The 17735-nt window shown below is 43.5% G+C and overlaps 1 protein-coding gene across 1 annotated transcript; it reads right to left on the reverse strand.

Annotated features, from left to right (window-relative positions):
- Positions 1 to 414: 414 nt before the first annotated feature.
- sv2ba (synaptic vesicle glycoprotein 2Ba) lies at positions 415 to 17223 on the reverse strand. The gene is made up of 13 exons (XM_040168303.2): positions 16907 to 17223; positions 12602 to 13298; positions 6840 to 7020; positions 5429 to 5580; positions 4975 to 5108; positions 4396 to 4485; positions 3952 to 4065; positions 3764 to 3852; positions 3388 to 3552; positions 3150 to 3283; positions 2731 to 2931; positions 2466 to 2625; positions 415 to 1914 (listed from the first exon to the last, which is right to left on the reverse strand). Exons 2-13 carry the CDS (start codon positions 13077 to 13079, stop codon positions 1731 to 1733), a joined length of 2082 nt encoding a protein of 693 aa, XP_040024237.1. The 5' UTR covers positions 13080 to 13298; positions 16907 to 17223; the 3' UTR covers positions 415 to 1730.
- Positions 17224 to 17735: the final 512 nt, after the last annotated feature.

The following is a 17735-nucleotide window of genomic DNA, read 5'->3' on the forward strand; positions in this document are numbered from 1 at the left end:
GTTATTTGATCAGACAGGAGCGAGAATGTGTTGTGTGTTTGGACAGAAAATAATACGTCACCGCTGAATCGTCTGAGCGTAATTAGCTTTGAGCTAGCTAGCCACAGACTCACAGTGCACGGCGGAGGGACCCGTTGTGTCTTTGTGCTCACCTCAGCCTCTGACTGGACTCACAACTCAACAACTTCTTCACTTGTCAAGTTGAAACATTTTCAACCACCTTGCTGTTTCTCCTTCTTTTTATAGCCTCGCGGCTAAGCTGAGCTAACGCGGTGCTCGTAGTAGCTGCATATACTTAAATGTATATATTGGGAATTGGGTATCAAGTCATTTAACTCTCATAATTCACAAAACAGTTTTTGAACCTATTTCTTAAAGACTTCATGAAAGTGTTTCAATTATTAAGCAGAAAACTCAAACGTAAGCCCTCAGCTTTATTCAAGTCGTTACAGAGCTACTATTTTACAACAAATATACACAGGTCTACAGTATGTACAACAACAAACATAGTATTATAGTCAGACTATTGTGTTAATTCACAGACATGTGGATAACAACCGCACACACCCACACACACACACACACACACACACACACACACAGCTCAGTCATACAGACCGTCAAAAAAAAGTAACATGCTCTGTAGAAATCTTGACACATGTTGTCAGAAATGCAGCAAAACTGTTCTTCCTCAGAACGTGGAAATGAGAGCATGTTTCAAAACTCACAGTTATCTCAGTTTTGTATCATTCTCGGGTTTTAAGAAAAACAGCGAAAAAGAGATCAATAAACGAACAGAAAGTTGTTCGGAAGTTCCGTACATGTTGTCATGGCAAGATGCAACAGGTCAAGTTTCTGATTCTACGTTATTACCACCACCTACAGAACACAGCGCTACAGGTAAGAACAGACACAACGTCTCAATCAAAGACAGGAGGAGAACCCGGTCGGCTGTTTGGGTTGGATTTGGATCAGCGTGGAGAATCGAAGAGGATTCAATAATAAAAAAAAATCCTACGTTTAATGAAATAGTCATTTCAGGTTTATGTCTACGGAGATTAAACCAAGCTACATGTGCACTAAAGAAGACTAGACACAACGGCAATGTGCAGAATAAATAAAGACTGACTAGGCGAGTGAAAGAAGTGATTCCACCGAACAACAACACCAGCGGTAATATTGCTGCTGAGCCTCTGCATCAATATTCCGGGATTCAAATCCAGTTCAAGTTATGACTACAAGTCCTCGCTCGTTTTTTCTCCAGCGGGGAAGGAAATCAAAGCACCACATGGTAACATGAACTACACCCCCTTTCAACGACAGACATATTTTCATTTCATATTCTTTTTTCTTTTACACAAACCTCAAATAACACAAATGTTTGTGTGTGGGAGTGTGTGTGTTTGTGTGTGTGTGTGTGTGTGTGTGTGTGTGTGTGTGTGTGTGTGTGTGTGTGTGTGTGTGTAGAGGATGGTTCAGTAAATGATAAAAACAAAATGACAAACACTAGTTTTATATGAAGTGGCGGGCAGTCTGAGGAGCTCACAGAGGGAACAGAAAGCAACCACAGGTTCACATACGCAACCAGACCGCTTTTCACAACATTTTTAATAACAACTTAGGAGCACAGTTTGCGCAGCATGGACGCTCTTCCTTGTCTTTCCATTCAAGCTGAAGCTGATATTCAGCTCCCAACACAGCTACACAGTGATCTGCAGGAGTTTGGCTGTTCAGGAGAGGATTTTCTCCCGGGTTTCGGGCAGCTTGAGAGCTACCAGACCTCCGCAGACGAGGGCGATGAAGGCCAGGAAGATGGGGACAATCTTAGTGATGCCGATGAATGCTGCAAAAATGGAGCTGGCGAGTATGGCAGCAAGCTTGCAGATCCCATTCAGGATGCCAAACGCTGTCCCTCTGCAGAGCAATCAAGAGACATGAAGATCACGTGACTGCCAGTGAAACTGAATCGTGTTGACAGTGTAAGAACTTATTTCTCTGGTGAATGAATGCAGCGTGTGAGGTTCGGCCCCCTTGATGGTCCGGCCTGCGAGGCTGGATCGTCCTGAACCTTTGGATGCTTTGTTGGACTATACTTTGATGGCAGCCGTTCAATTGGCATGTGTTTGCTTATTAGTTGATGCTTTGTGCTGGATGAAAGTCACCTCCATCTGACCTTCATGTTTTACATGCCAGTGTTGAATAGAAATACATGTTATTTTTTTAGCCAATTCTTTAGATAACAGTTATAGTTCTTACAACACTGGTGTTCAAGCATGCTGGTATTTGCGAGATAATGGACAGCTGGCCAATTCCGCTACGCTTTAGTGTTTCAACAAGCTACAAAAAATGTGCAATGTCCATTTTACTGTTTCGTTCCATGGTTGAGCGGTTTAGCAAACAGATGTCAGAACAAACTTTACAGAAAAGGGCCAGAGGTGAAGCGCGGTTTGATAGGTGGACTGTACCTTTTAGAGGATGGGTAGAGTTCCACAGAAATGACCTCTAATCCATTCCAGGCCGCGACGCTGGTGCCATAGAAGAGACACTGCCAGCATATTACTGCTCCTTGACTAAAACTCAGCAGCAACAGGAAGGTGCAGGCCGACGAAGCCAACATAGAACCACCTAGGAAGAAGAAGAACGACAGATGGATGATGAAACAAGGTTGGTCAAAACCACCCGAAAACAAAACAAACTCCCAACTCACTTTGCTGCTGCTGTTACGCTCACCTATAATTCGGATTCTTCCTATCTTGTCCATGAACAGGGCCGAGATGATGTTGCCAGGCAACACAGCCAAACTGCCCAGGAAGCTGACCATGTAGATCACGATGTCGTTCTCCTCCTGGAAGTTCAGATGGCAGCCCTTTTTCGGGTGGAGGAAGGTGGTGTTTTCCATTCGACAGTCTTTGAACTTTTCCTGCCAGAGGTCTGGAGAGAGCAGAGGCATCAGGCTGTGAACAGAGGTTTTCTCCTCTCGGTGCCGGAGGATGAGCATGTTGCAAATTCTTAATGCTTTGATGAATGTTTTCATATTTTACACCACTAATTAGTTGAGTTTATTGAGCCCTAGATTTATTGGAGCCAGCAAAGGGAAATGATTTCGTTTATTATAACCATTTGTTCGCCTGGTCATTTTAACATGATACCTGTGTTGTAGAAGACAGTGTTTTTGATGGTGCAATTCTCAAAGAAGGTGTTTGTTGACCTGACGTCCTCAAAGTAGCAGTTTTCAAACAGAGAATCCTCGAACTTGACAGACTTTATTTCAATCTCTGCAAACCTAAATGAAAGGACACGTATCTCATTAAACAGAAACAATAACATAAATACATATATACACACACAGAATACATGTATGTGCCGGGTGGAGTCAAAGAAACACACTTGTCATGGATGTACTCTCCCTCGCGGTGGATCTGGTTGACCAGGGAGAAGTTGAAGTGGAAGCGCTCGACCCGTTCTCGGTGGAACACTTTGACCTTGGACTCGTACTCCTCATACTGCATGTATTTGATCATGTCCGGAAACCACACTCCCAGCCCATGGTAGCTGATTCACAGAAACACACAAACCATAAAAACTCTACGACATTTCCTTTATTTTCTTAAGATAGTTCTGCCCTGAAGAAGTTTATGGATATCAAAATATTCTTTAAAAGACATGATTTAGTGCAAATCCACTATTGGGAATATCATATATTGTGCTACAGCGCTTGATCCCATAATCATAAACAGTACAGGCTAAAGAGAAGTGTTGCTACCTGAAGGCCAAGCAGAACCAGACAATAACCAGGAAGAGGCCTTGCAGTCTGAACTCAGGGGCTGATAGCGACATGATGTTCGCCATCACCTGAAGGAGGGACAGATGCGTAAGATACGGCAGGACAACAAATGCCACAATTTTTAGTTCAGTTGTTGTTGTTATCTATCGTAGCCGTGATCTGCAGACCTGTTGCAGCATGGTCACGTGTCTGACGGTCCAGCGCTGGAAGGCCGTGCCCGTGTCGCTCTGGATCTCTATGAACTCGTCCTCTTCGGTTTGCGGTGTCTTGATGTTGGTTGCCTTCGCAAAGAGAGAGGATGTGTGGGCCATTAGGTCATAGGCCAATAGGCCAAAGGTGGAGCGCATTGCAATTTAGTATTTTGTGTGTGTGTGTGTGTGTGTGTGCGTGCGTACACAATTCCCACTGTATGAAGTGGAATTCAGCACTCATTCATTTTTATATTTACACCTGTGCTCAGACGTCCAGCACGTTAGTAGTGGGGTTACTCTTTATAGGGACAGCTTGTAAAGCATGTGGAATGAGCTTTCTGTAATACATTCATGTACGAACTGCTCAGTTTGATCACTGTGATTTGATCACAATCAGCGATCGGGCAAAACGGCGCTCACAGTGAACACTCTCTCCGGCTCCCCCTTGGCCTTCCAGTTAGTGTCGTGAACTCGTCGAAGAATCATCCACGCCTCATCGTGTCGGGCACTCTGGGGGGAAAAAGAAACACACACACAAACGCATCAACGAACGTTACACCTCTCAGGGCTTGCGGCACGTTTATTTCCCAGATGCTTCTTATCAGACAGGCGGGTGCCGAGGTGCATGATAATTTGGCGGGTGTGTGATATGTCGGAGCGGCTCCGCTGTAACATGCAAATACAATACCACATGTGGTTAAAAGGCTAACAATGAAGCCGGGTGAGAAAGCATGGGGCGGGTGGTGTTCTGGTGGCGCCTTAGCAGCCTCGCGCTACCTTTGCACAGCAGTGGCATGTTGCACTGGTGGCTGCTGATGACTCAACATCCTCAGCCAATCACAACTTTGTGTTTAATACTGGACACTGACAGAATGACTACAATCAATCTCAATAATCCTAATCCATTAGCAGTGCAGATACAATATGTTTACTTCTGTTTTGCAGACAATAATAACATTATCATAGTCTTGTTTTTTGTCCGTGGAAGTCGGATCTGACCTCCAGGAGGAAACGGGGGCTCTCGGGCATGAAGACGACTCCGACAAGTGCAGCCAGCGCGGGGAAGAGGCACACCAGGATGAACAACCTCCAACTGTGGATCTGTAACTCAGAGCCAATGGCGAAGCCCCAGCCTGCAAAACAAGGCAGCGGAGAACATGTTATATTCCACACACCATCTGTTTGCATAAAAACTCAATCAAAAAAAACGATCATTTGTTTGCATTTGTTACATTGAACGGATTCAAAACCTCTGACAACCAGGAAAAATATTTTTATTTTACAATGATGGCAACAAATTCTCTACAAGAGGCCCGACAATCAGTTCACCCACATCCTGTCATTGTTGGAGACTGACGTGAAAAAGCTCCACATGTCAAACAAACTAAATGATTCTCATGCATGTGTGTGTCTGTGTGTGTGGTGCTGTTGCGGCGGCGAGGGCGTTTGTTACCGTAGTGGGGGATGATTCCCCAGGCAGTGAAGGAGGCGTACAGGCCTCCCAGCATCCAGAACATGCAGAGCCAGCTCAGATGCTCCCCGCGTTTATCCATCTGCAGGAACTCGGTGTAGTAGGTGTACACAATCGGGATGGAGCCGCCGATTCTGGGGGAGGAATCGCAAGACGTCTGAGACAATAATCGTCCTCACGAAACACTTTTATGTTCGTCCATCATTCTCTGAGGAATCGGAGAATTATTGGCTGTAATTTCTGGCATTTGCATTAGTGATTGTGAGCTCATGCGTTCTAATGACCTTACAGCAAATAAAAAAGGTTGGTTTACCCAAATTACAGGAAACACAGTTATCGCTGATGTCTAGTTGTACGGCAACTCGTTGTTGCTTTGTCCAGACTTTGAGACATTGTCTCTGACTCCAACCCCACACATATTTAATTAAATTAAGTGAATTGCAATTGAATTATTATAATATTAAATATTACATTAGACTCCACAGGAATGTGTAAGAAGTTTCCTTTGGGACTATTTTCTGCCGGAAAGGTGCTTCCTACATTCCTTCTAATTGGGTCAACTGACTCTTTGTTTGCAAATAAATAACCAATAGAGCTTCATAACTGAGGTTAAATTTTCACAAAAACAATTTATGATGCAAATGTTCTCTGCTTTATTGTCAGGTTAATACACATTTAGCGTAATCTAATCAAACCGTTCATCTTAACACAAATGAATTCTGAAGAGTTACTATGCTGTGCAGACTTTACACAACTAATAAAATAGGGCAATACTTTCAGTAGAGAAATCAGATCAACTCATCGCCGATACAGAACATCAAATCAACCATTGCTTCTCCTGAGTCTGCCTACTCCTCGTGTCTCAACTAACATGGGGCTCATTATCACCCTTTTGGGGACTTTAGCTTTGCAAACAGCTCAAAAATGAGTATTACAGGTCTAGAGAACGCGGCTACAATCATTATCAGGAGAAATGTGTCAAAAAAAAGGAAAGAAGCTGCACCCCAAGGTGCTTTCTGAAAAACACTTTTCCAAATTGGTGTTAGAAGTAAACTAACTGGCGTATCCCTGTGTGCAGCGCGCAATCTAAATGTGTCTTATTAACAAAGAAAATAAACAGACAGATTTATCGACTGGTGTTCCTGATTTATGTCCTCTCTCCGACTCAGGCTGCTCTCAAAGGGCCCCGGTTTGGTTTAATGTTTAAAGTGTTACTCTTGTCTCCGTTAAATCTCAGGTGTCTACTTTTGGAACACACAGCCTCATATGCAAACGTGGGGATTTGCTTTTCCTGGCAAAAAAAAAGTAGATTATTGCTCAGTCTTTATAAAAAAAAAGCCAGTCTGACTGTCGGGAACATGTGAAGATCCATACAGCAGTAGATGTGTCTCACCCAAAGCCGGAGCAGAACCGGAAGAAGAGGAAGAAGCCGTAGCTCTGAGCAAAGCAGGACAGGAAGGAGAAGATCAGGTCGATGGTCAGGACGTAGATCAGACACTTCCTCCTCCCCATCTTGTCAGAGAGACCCCCCCACACCAGTGCCCCCACCATCATGGCCACGTACACCAGCAGACCTGCGAACGCACACAAAAAAACATGATGTCCCCAAAATGTGCCCTTTACAGTTCAACATTCACTCCCTTCACACACACTGGATGTCATTGAAACACACAGTGCTGCCTCTGCATCATTACTTATGTACTTGCATACATGCAAACACAGAAGCATCCCCGGGAGGAACGACAGTGGTAAATGTTAAAAGGAGAAAATATGGTCATGCTCTCCACAAGGGGGCTCTCTTCACCCTCGTATGAACACAGCAGAGAGAAATCCCCAAACTTTGCAGCACGATGCAGTGCGAAGCTTCGTCACGCGCGCATGAGCACAGAAAACACACCGAGACTGATAATGACCTTCTAAAGATTTTGACTGAGTAATAAAGGTCATAATGATTTTTGAGTGCATCACTTCCGCAATATTCACCTTTCAGATAACGTTTCTTTTTCCCATTTTAAAGTCTGACATTTTATTGCCCACTTTGATGGCACACTTTAACAACGCAAAATTCACACTGCGGCATTTTATTTTATTTCATTTCTTGGTCAAAGTGACCTGGACCACATCCCAGCATGCAGGAGGTCTACTCTTCCATTTCCTTTCAGATGCAACAGTTACCGACCTCGGCGGCCATTAGAGATACAGATGATTGCTTCCTTTATTTCTAGTCTGAGTATTATGCTGCAGCCTCCAACCCGGGCCGTCCACCTCGCCGTGCTGTTTAACCCTGCAGACCCAGAGCTGCCGCCTGCTCCGTGTTTTTACTACGCACAACCCTAATTACAGAGGGACTAAGCAGCTTAGCGGTGAATAGAGCCGTAGTGTCCACCTTCCTCTGTGGATTACGAGAATATCCAAACGCTGCAACGTGCCGCGTCGCGTAGACGCTTCCACAGGCCTCAGACATCCCTGCAATCAATCAGCAAGATTTGAATAGTCAAACTCCTAACGTCCATTCCTTGACCTCTGTGGGAAACGTCATGGGGTCAAGGAGAGATGGTTAGCAGAATTCATGAGGATTCAGGAAATAAAAAACACTGTATCTAAGGGATCTGACTCCACATTCACTAACTAGCTTCAGTGACGACGGCGAAACTACAATCTCTCCCAAGACGGACTACAAAGAAGCATCTTAGATGCCTTCATGTGTTGTTACAGTGGACAAAAAAAACAGTATTACTTTATTTACAAGTTTGCAACATAAAGGAGTTATGCTATTCGTCAGTATTTAAATATTGCCGCTGCAAAGAATTATTTAGGAATGATCTCCTTTCCTTTTGTAAAGGATGGTCCAGTGGTTCCTATGCTAAAGGAGATAAGTAGGGAAGCATTGAAGCTTTTCCCCCGAGCATTAGAGAACTTAAACAGCTCTCACCATGGAGGCCACTTACACTCAGTTAGGAACATTCATAAGCAAGTTTGACAATTCGAATCTGCCTTGGCTTGTTCCTTACGGCACCTTGTGCGCACGTGGACCGAGTGGCAGCAGCGGCCTTGTGATTAGACGTTTGTCGTTCAAGTGGAGGCCCAGAATGGACCCTGGAAGCAACAAACTTCTTTCTATCTGTTTAAAGTGTCCTTGAGCACAGCAGAGACACCGAATCCCTGGAGGGCAGAGACCAATTTCCCCTTTTTCTTAGAGTATAAAAAGAACCTCTGCACATCTAGATGAAGAGACAATTATCCTTTACTCTGGAAGAAAAACAACAACAGCTGCGCGGCAATGCGTTTTTCCGAGAGTACAATATGTTCCCGACTAAAGCGATGAAAACCCTGTGAACATCATTTTACAGATGTGGATTTTTAGTATGCAGATGACTTCTCATATTAGAAAAAAAACATCAAATATTGCTAGTGTTGCAGCATGAGCTCCATTTCTAACATTAGAAACTTTATTTTCACCATACCACACGTGTACTTGCATGCATTGCTCAAGGACACTTAGACATGCAGAACCATGGCTTTAAATGGAGGAATACCGGCTCTACCCACAGTGTATTGTGGAAAGCAAGCATGAGTTTAGGAATCCTAACCCAGCAGGGAAACTCAATTCATAGAATTCATATGCAATGGATACAAGTTACAATTTTTGGAATGAGCTGTTTGCAAATTCAGATTTCCTGCTTCTCATCTTGAGTGTAGTGATAGTGGAAACATTTACTGTCTCTCGTGGGGATTTTTGTGTTTTCTTTAGATATATTCACCATTTATGTCTGGTTTGACTTTCTGCCTTCATGTGTATGCTTTGTGATTCTGCTCTCCTTTTTTTCCCTGCTTCATTGTCCCTTCACCGTTTCTTCCTTTTAGGTAGTGCTTCAACTGCAGTTTTTCCCCTTTGTGAGCTTGGAGTTTATTTCTAGTGATGACCTTTGTGGATTTGCTTCGCTGTTATCTGCCCGCTGGCCCAGGTGCATTTTTTGGGACTTCTACTCTCTGCATTTCCACCAGTCTGAAAAGTGAAGCTAAAGCAGAAGTGTCTATATTCTGCTGCATTCTTCCTGATGGCCATCAGGGGGTGACTCCACTGGCGTAAACTCCATGAGAAAATGAATTAACAAAGTACATTTAGGTCCCCTTTAGAGGAAATGGACGAGAAAGCAGGGTATGCTTTAGGGCAGTGGCAGCTGGTGGATTTGTTTTTTGGTAGGGCCAGCCAGTCAGTTTCAGTAAACATCACAGTATGATTCAATGTAAAACAAGGGTAACATTAAATATTTGACATTTATTACAGTTTAACATAATAAGGACATCTTATCCAAACAATTCAGTTTATTAATGAATATATATTTACCCATGAATATATATATAACTAACTATAACTAACTTTTCCAATACCTTTTTTATTTAACAACTTTGTTACTGCCAAAACATTATCCTTGGAATAGTTATGGCAGCTTGTCCTGCCGCGGCGTGAATTACCGTAATTATTGTATGTTCAGTCGTCAAGTCTTAAATGTTAAATGTACAGCTAAATGTAGACTCTACATTTAACATTTACATTTAGATTTAACATTTAACATTTACATTTACATTTAGATTGAGATTTAACATTTATATTATTTAACAACTTTGTTACTGCCAAACATTATCCTTGGAAAAGTTATTGCATGAATGTACATGAATTTCTCTCTAAATGTTTGAAAAAGTGACAGTGAATATTGTTGTGCTTTTTTGTTCATATGATAATGCTAAATGTGGAAAAACTGCACAGGATTTTGGAACGTGCAACATTTTACAAACTGCGCCCCATACCAGCGACACAGTCAAGTGTAGCGTTTGCACGACACTGTTAGCTTGCTAATGTAAACTAACTAACTTGTTAAGTTTAGGTAATAACCCAATTAATCAAAAGTATTCTTTTTTTTAAAGTTTAAACTTAACCTACGTATGTAAAAAATGTTATGCCGCTAACAACAGACTAACAACTCAAATAAGGTTGGTTATGTTAACATAATATTCTCCACTCACTCTCAATTACATAAATGACAACTCTGAACTCTACATGTACAGTATATTTTATAGCAAATTACTCACACGTTCTTTAATGTCAATTGATGTCAATTGAACAACCTCATTAAATGACCCCTTTTGGGTTTGCTAGTTGTTACAAAGACCTAAAGAAGAGCTTTACTCTCTCAAATGGATCTCAACAAATGGAACTTGACAGATTTGAGATGAAAATCACCAAATGTATTCCACATTATCCTTTGAATAACACCTGGAAGCATCAAGATCAATTTAATTGGACTTTCACTTCTATTCCATATGCGCAATACCCGCATTGCAATTACAATTTCCTTGAGAAAACTGGTTATAAATATCTGCAAGCACATCAGTTTTATAACTCGCCACAACTTTCTCTTATCTGGTCTCCCGCTATTAGCCTCCTGTGTTTATACTCTATGGATTAAACAATAAAACCAGCATTCCGGGCGAGTGCTCCATCGACATTCCTCTTGTTGGGAGTCTTATCTGCTCTCCAAGATTACGGTTAGGATTAAGTGCATTTCTGCTCTGGTGAGCCTGGAGAACATGAGCGAGGACCAAGAATAGGATCATTCTGCGGATCCACTTCCTATTCTCAGCCGATGGTCGAGCTTCCCTCCCACTCCGCACAAACAGACGCTGCGATTTCATTTCAGGAGCGTTTCTGACAGCTCTGCAGCGCGCCGCAGGCCGCCAGGTTCTCTGAGTGCTGCAACATGCTCCATATTAGCCTGGGAACACACACTGAATACAATCACCTCCGGGTTCCTCATCAATCTCTCGCAATGCCTCATCCCAGGAGCCTGTTGTTAAGACGAAATGAGCTATGAGCAATCTGCCACATTGCCTGGATGCACGCGAGGCCTGGGAAATAGGGTGAGGGGCTTTAATTTGCAGTTTGGTTTGTCTGCACAGAAAGTGAGGAACAGACGCTTGCAAGGGACATTTCCCAGTAAGTCGGCTCTATGCTGCATACTAATGTCAGTATGATTATATTTGGCGTGTATGTCGTAGTGCAACAATGTTTGGGAACGAATGAGGCTGGCAGGCAAATGAAACAAAGGAAACTATTCTCAATACACAGTATATTGAACTTTCAAAGCACATTAAACAGGTCCTTATTTCTGTGTATCTGAGGTGTTGTCGCGCCGAAGTCTACTTTCGGATTTCGGGACCAAAGCCAAGGGTCATCCTGGTGCTCAATATATACTACACTCCTATGAGGATAGATAATGTTGCCTCATTCCTTTATTTCTGATTCAGCTCAAAGCCTTTGTATTCTTCCATAATTACTCCCAGTGCCCGGGGGACATTTCTGTCTGTGGTCCATGTGCCATCAAGAGCCAACATCTGCAGGATTTTGTCTCAGCCAAGCACAACAGCAGATCATTTCACTGATGGGGTTCCTCCTCCTTGGGTCCATTTTGGGACCCTTCAGCAGATCGTTATCATTAGCAAGATAGTAATTAGCTGGTTTGGAGAAAATGTGTTTGCTAAATTGGCATTTAGCCAAGCTAGCTAGCCGCATGGCTGAAAACTGAACTGAATTATGTCAGCAACTTCTCAATCAAGTGCTGGGAATCTGTGAACAAACATTTATGGTCAACTCTGGTGATCAGATGGCATTTCCTGTTACGCAATCAGAGAGTTGAAATTTGTTTCCCCTACAACAATTTCAAAGATTACTACGCACTTCTAATGAAGGATCAAGTCAAACAGTTTAATTCCAATATTTGGGTTTATAACAAATCATTAATGACATTTGCATCCATTTGAGGCGTTCTTTCTGTCCTAGTCAGCAGATATAAACACACTGACCCGCTAAAGTAAGATGATGAATATAGTAAACATCACACCTGCTATACATCAGCATGTTAGCAATGTTTATTCTTAACATGATAGTGAACACCGAACTCAAAGCTTTCCAGCTCGCATTCTCTTATTCCGTTTAAAGAAATCTAATTCAAACAAATTTAAATTATTTTACTATTTTTTCTTCCAGGGTTGGTATTTAAATTTAGAATGAAAATCTGAAGCCAGGTTTACGGGTGTCTTTCCCCGCGCGCATGAAGTCGAAACCTCACACCTCGTCCCCCCCCTGCGGTCACTTACCCAGCAACCCTTTGTCGGAGTTGGATATGCACATGTCCTTCTCAGCACTGGGCAGGACGAAGCCCACCACGAAGCCGTCCACTCCGTCGGCCATCAGCGCCAGGCCCAGCACGAAGAACAGCATCCACTGGAAGCGCCCGTGGCCGCAGTCCTCCATGATGGTCTCGTACTGCTCTGGCAGGTTTTCCTCCTCGTCCTCCTGCTGGGCCGCCTGACGAGCTTTCCTCCTGGCCTCCATCCGAGCCGCCCGCCGCGCCTCCTTGATCTCGTCGGGGTGGGGGACGCCCTGGTACTCCCCCTCGTACATCTGCTCGTCTTCGTCCGCGCCCTCGGTGGCGTCGCTGCGAGCGTCCTCGTCCTGCGCAGGGTAGTCGGCCTGGTAGGGGTAGCCGTCCTGACCTCCGCCATCCTGGGTGTAGGTGTATTCCCCGCCTTCTGTCACCTGCTGGCTCACGTTGTTGTGATAGGGGTCGTCCATGGTTCCTGCCGGGTGCGAGCGGAGCAGGAGAGACTTTGCCTTGTCGCCGTCGTACTCTGAGGAGGCTCAAGTTGTCAGCTATAATGGCATAATCCTCCTCAGGAGCTGTGAGTTGCTCTCGGTGTTAGCGCAGGAGTTCTGTGCGCGTTTCCTTCTCAAGGCCTAAATGGCTGGCTTGTCTTTTACCTTCCTTGACGTGCGCAGCGCTGCATGCTGAACCTAAAACACAATGCAAACCATACATTGCAAATCAACTTTCAGCAGAACGGCAGAGGAGAGAAAGCATTTGCTGGGGGGGGCATTGCCACGCAACAGTCCCCTCTGGGACGGCTTGTGACCTGCCGAGTCACAATTATAGTCTCAAAGAGCTGAACAACATTAATATTGTACAGTGACCTTTGACTTTCTATATGTCATGTGATAATAGAAAGGCATTACATCTCTTTGATTATCATTTCACTCATAAAGCTTATGCTGTTTTGTCCAGCTTTTTGTCGCTTCACTTAAATTCCCTATCGTGTCAATCTAATCCATGTTACGTGTTTTATTACTTATTGTAAAGGACTAAAAGTCATCTCAATTCAATTCAAATCAATATCATTTATTTTGCATAGCCCAAAATCGCAAATTACAAATTAGAGGGCTTTACGCATGCAACATCCTCTGTCCCGAAACCCTCACATCGGCATGGGGGCAAAAATACAGACTATTAGTCTACTCAGAAATGAAAAGAGTAATTTGGCAGGACAGAGCAGTGCGGCACTCCCTGTCTCCCCCGCAGGCTGCTTGTCCTTCCACACAAGATAATCTCATTGTCCCTCTACCCTCAGATGCTTTGACGCCATTTTGATCCATCACACAGCGCTGCTGCAGCGATGGCACGTTCAGATCCCTCTTGATTTTCGCAGTGACAGATGCCGGGGGCACCAATAGGATGACGGTAACGCAAATTATTCATCAATCTAGGAAAGTTGGCTGTCACATTATTTATTGTCGCGATTAAGTGACTTGAACACTTATTTTTACAAATCACGCCTGAGCCTCGGTTCTCTGTATTTTCACAAATAAAAAAAGATGACGCACCAGGCTTCATTACGTAGCACACAATCACTAATGAAGTCATCTTGTTAAATTATGAGGATATGCAACCATGTCTTTTTACGGTGGAAGTTGTAGTAAAACTTAAAAATAAAGTATTGCTCAAATTTGAGGGATGCTTGAACATTAGTAATCGCAATAGAAGCACAACAAGGGAAGAGGCAACTCATCAATGCCTGTTACACAACTCAATATATAGTATATTATATATATATATTAGCTTCTGTGAACGGCCATGCCAAAGGAAAAGCACATTACTTATATGGGTATTACTTGTTACAGTGTTATTAATCTTTTGTATGTTTACCTTGTTGTATTTATATTAGTGCTACTTGGTTTTATGGGTATAAATCGTTACTTGTTTTACATCCTACGTGGCTTTAGCATTACTTATCGCAGGGTTGCTACTTGTTGCTGTTGCTTTGGGTATTTGGGTGAAACTTGTAGCATTGCATCACTTGTTATAACTTGCTATATGAAATACAGAAACAACTGTCGTCTTAGTGGATGGCCGGTGTGTTTTCTCTGTCCTGGTTCGGAGCCTCCATGACGAACACTGAAATGTAATCCAGATTAAGACTGCAGATTTATTTATTTTTTTCATTTTGCCCTCGTTGCCTGACATCATTGTTCCATCGCGAAAGTCATAGAGGTGGCTGACGGTGGATTATGGAGTCTAGTTTGAGGCACTGAAATGTATCTGCTTCCCTTGGCCTTGTCGTTTTTGAGAACACAGACTCTTTAATGCAGTGATCGTTTTTGGAGCAAGGAGCCAAATTGCAAAACCCTGATGTTCATCTGAGCGCGTAATGCCACTGTTTCTTTTCTCCATTTGTTGTTTCCTTTGTCTGAATAATACATGAGCAGTCCAGGGGAGAAAGTGAGAGGGTGGAGGCTCGCTCTGGTCGGTGTTGCTTTCATCATCCTGCTGCTGCAGCGCCTTTACTCTCACAGCTGTCACTTACATAACGCAGCACAGCTGCCTGTGCTCACTCCTTCCCCTCCCCTCTGTCTCCCTCCCTCATCCTTCTCTTTTACCCCATCGATCTGTGTTGGAGTTTATGAACGTGTCAAGTCGACCGGCCTTACCACCAACTCATGCACATTAATTCAGATGTCAAATCAGCATCTTTCATCGGGGCAGACTTTGAATAGGTCATGATCTGCCTTCCTGCGGGAGCATCCGCCAGGGAGAAAAGTCAAAGAGCTCCTTTGAATCATGAAAATCAATGTGAATCTGAGCTTCAACGGGAAGCAGATAGGTCACTGTGTAATTTAGCAAAAGCTATCTCAATTTCACAAGTGACCTCTTCCCGTTGAGATCATTTATTAGTTTCCCTCAGACACTCATTCGCCATTGTTCTTCCAGTTTCTGTTTCTTATGCTCAACATTTAGGCACGTTAATGCCTCAGTAACAGACGTTGGAAGGATAGCTGAATCAACACGCAGTAGGTAAAGCAGTTTTAGCCTCAGTTTTTCATTCACTCAGCGACAATCTTCCCCTGCTGTTTGCGGCTGTGCTGTCCCATCAGGGGTCACAGACATATGGGGAAGTGATCATTCATTCCCTTCCTTCACTCATACCTGCACATCCAGGTTGGTCTGTCATGGTCCGTGTTATAATACTAATATCTTTTAAACCCTGGAAATGATGGTTGTTAAGTATGCGCTTTGTATTTTGTCATCTCCATCCTTTTTTCTTTATTTTATATTTTCTTTGCGCGAGATGTTTTAATCAGCCCCTGTGGATGATCCATCACACGTGCACAGCTCGCATCAGTTGTTTCCCTTCGATCTGCTTCCATTGCGTTCTTTTTTATCTCTACTCATTTAAAATAGAAAGCGCCCACTGCCTCTACAATTCTTGATCCGAACCTGACAACAAGTTTGCATTATTCACAGTGGATATTAACATTTTCTTGGATATTCCATATATATGATGTATAAGCACAGTCGATTTCCTGGCAAAAATGGCTGACATTTTTCTTTCAGTTTGCACCACCAGGGTTCCACTAAACAATAAGGTGCCGCAGTGTTCGATGCCTCAGAGGTCAGATATATTTACGTTAAATTATATTATATAACAACCAAAGTAAATATCTATAATCTATCTACTGCATATTTTCTGTCTGTGAAAAGTAAAACTCAACTGTTGAAGCCGTGAGTGTATTTTTTTAATCCCAGCTCCTGTGTGACCTCGAGAGGTCAAAAGTAAGATTCTACTCCATTTCTGGGGACCACCTGTCCGCCAACCTGTCAAGTTATGTTTAATAGCCACACGTAATGTCACCAGGTCAGTTCAGGGGCAAGTGTTGCCATATTGGGCCTTATTGAATAGGTCACTGATATTTTCATTTCAATACAGGGAAAACGAGACGCTAAACAGACCCTGATGTCAGAGACACTACGTCCCTACATTCAATTTATTATTTTGTATGAATCTCTACACATTAGCTCCAAACAAAAGCTGACAAATGTGACCAATGATGATTTAGCCTTTCTTAGGTCCGACTCTAGGTTGGAATGTACATTTGTATTAAGATTAAAAAAAACATTGTGGACCCACACCAAGTGTATCTGTTACATTTTGATGTTATTGCAACGCATAAACCAGAAAATATAAATGATGAACAGAGAGGATGAATGAGCAGGTATCTACAGTATTCCTCACTCCATCAGTAAACTGTCAAATTAGCAGCATTGAAGAAAAATAAAGCTGTTGTCTTACCAGAGTTGGTTATTTCCGTAATGTAAAAATGACTTTCCAACAAAACAAACATTAATACAAATGTGCAAACGTCCAAGCAGCATTTTACAAATGTCCAAAGCCTACATGTCGGTTTATCCTAAGGCCGAGCTACAGCCAAGGCTGAGGGATTAGGATCCAGCCTCACGATCCCCCTCCACGGCCAACCCCTCCCTCACCAGGGCTCATCCCTACAGGAACTAACCCCCCCCCCACACCCACCCCCACCTCTAGGGCCCAGTGGTACAGTCCTTCAAGTGTAAATGCAACAGGCTCTACAGATAGAGACTGTAAACTCTGGATACTCGCCATGGTGCTTTTAAAGATACTCTTGATCCCTGCAGACACTCCTCCACGGAAAGGTCAGAGGTCACTGTCATCTGGCAGAACGAGCAGCCCTGGAGGCCTCCAGCGGCCTGCGTTCACCGTCGAGTGATCTCCTAGAGTCTGCTCGTTTCAGATCCCATTCAAACGCCCCACCAGGTGTAGTGTCATCGCCGGAGTGGCCTGCTTTCATATTTAGGTGATGGTGGTCTGTAGTTACACTGGGCGAGAAGAGCCCTCCTTTCCTCATAAGGTCACATCCCTGCAGTGGCTGCATGTCTTGTCAAAGTGTCCCTGAGTCCCTACAGTGCCTCTTGAGCTGCTTCTCCATCCCAAAGATGGAGAATCGACAAGCGCAATGAAAAGGCTGAAATGCCCCTCTTCCCTTGAAGCCAACGTTGAGGTTTTATCGGCGTGGAGGAGAGCAGACGTGATAACGCATGTGTCTGTGGCACCGGAGGATGGATAACCGCAGCTCTGCTGCACC

This window comes from Gasterosteus aculeatus, chromosome 12 (assembly GCF_964276395.1).
Source record: "Gasterosteus aculeatus chromosome 12, fGasAcu3.hap1.1, whole genome shotgun sequence".
Taxonomy (NCBI): Eukaryota; Metazoa; Chordata; class Actinopteri; order Perciformes; family Gasterosteidae; genus Gasterosteus; species Gasterosteus aculeatus.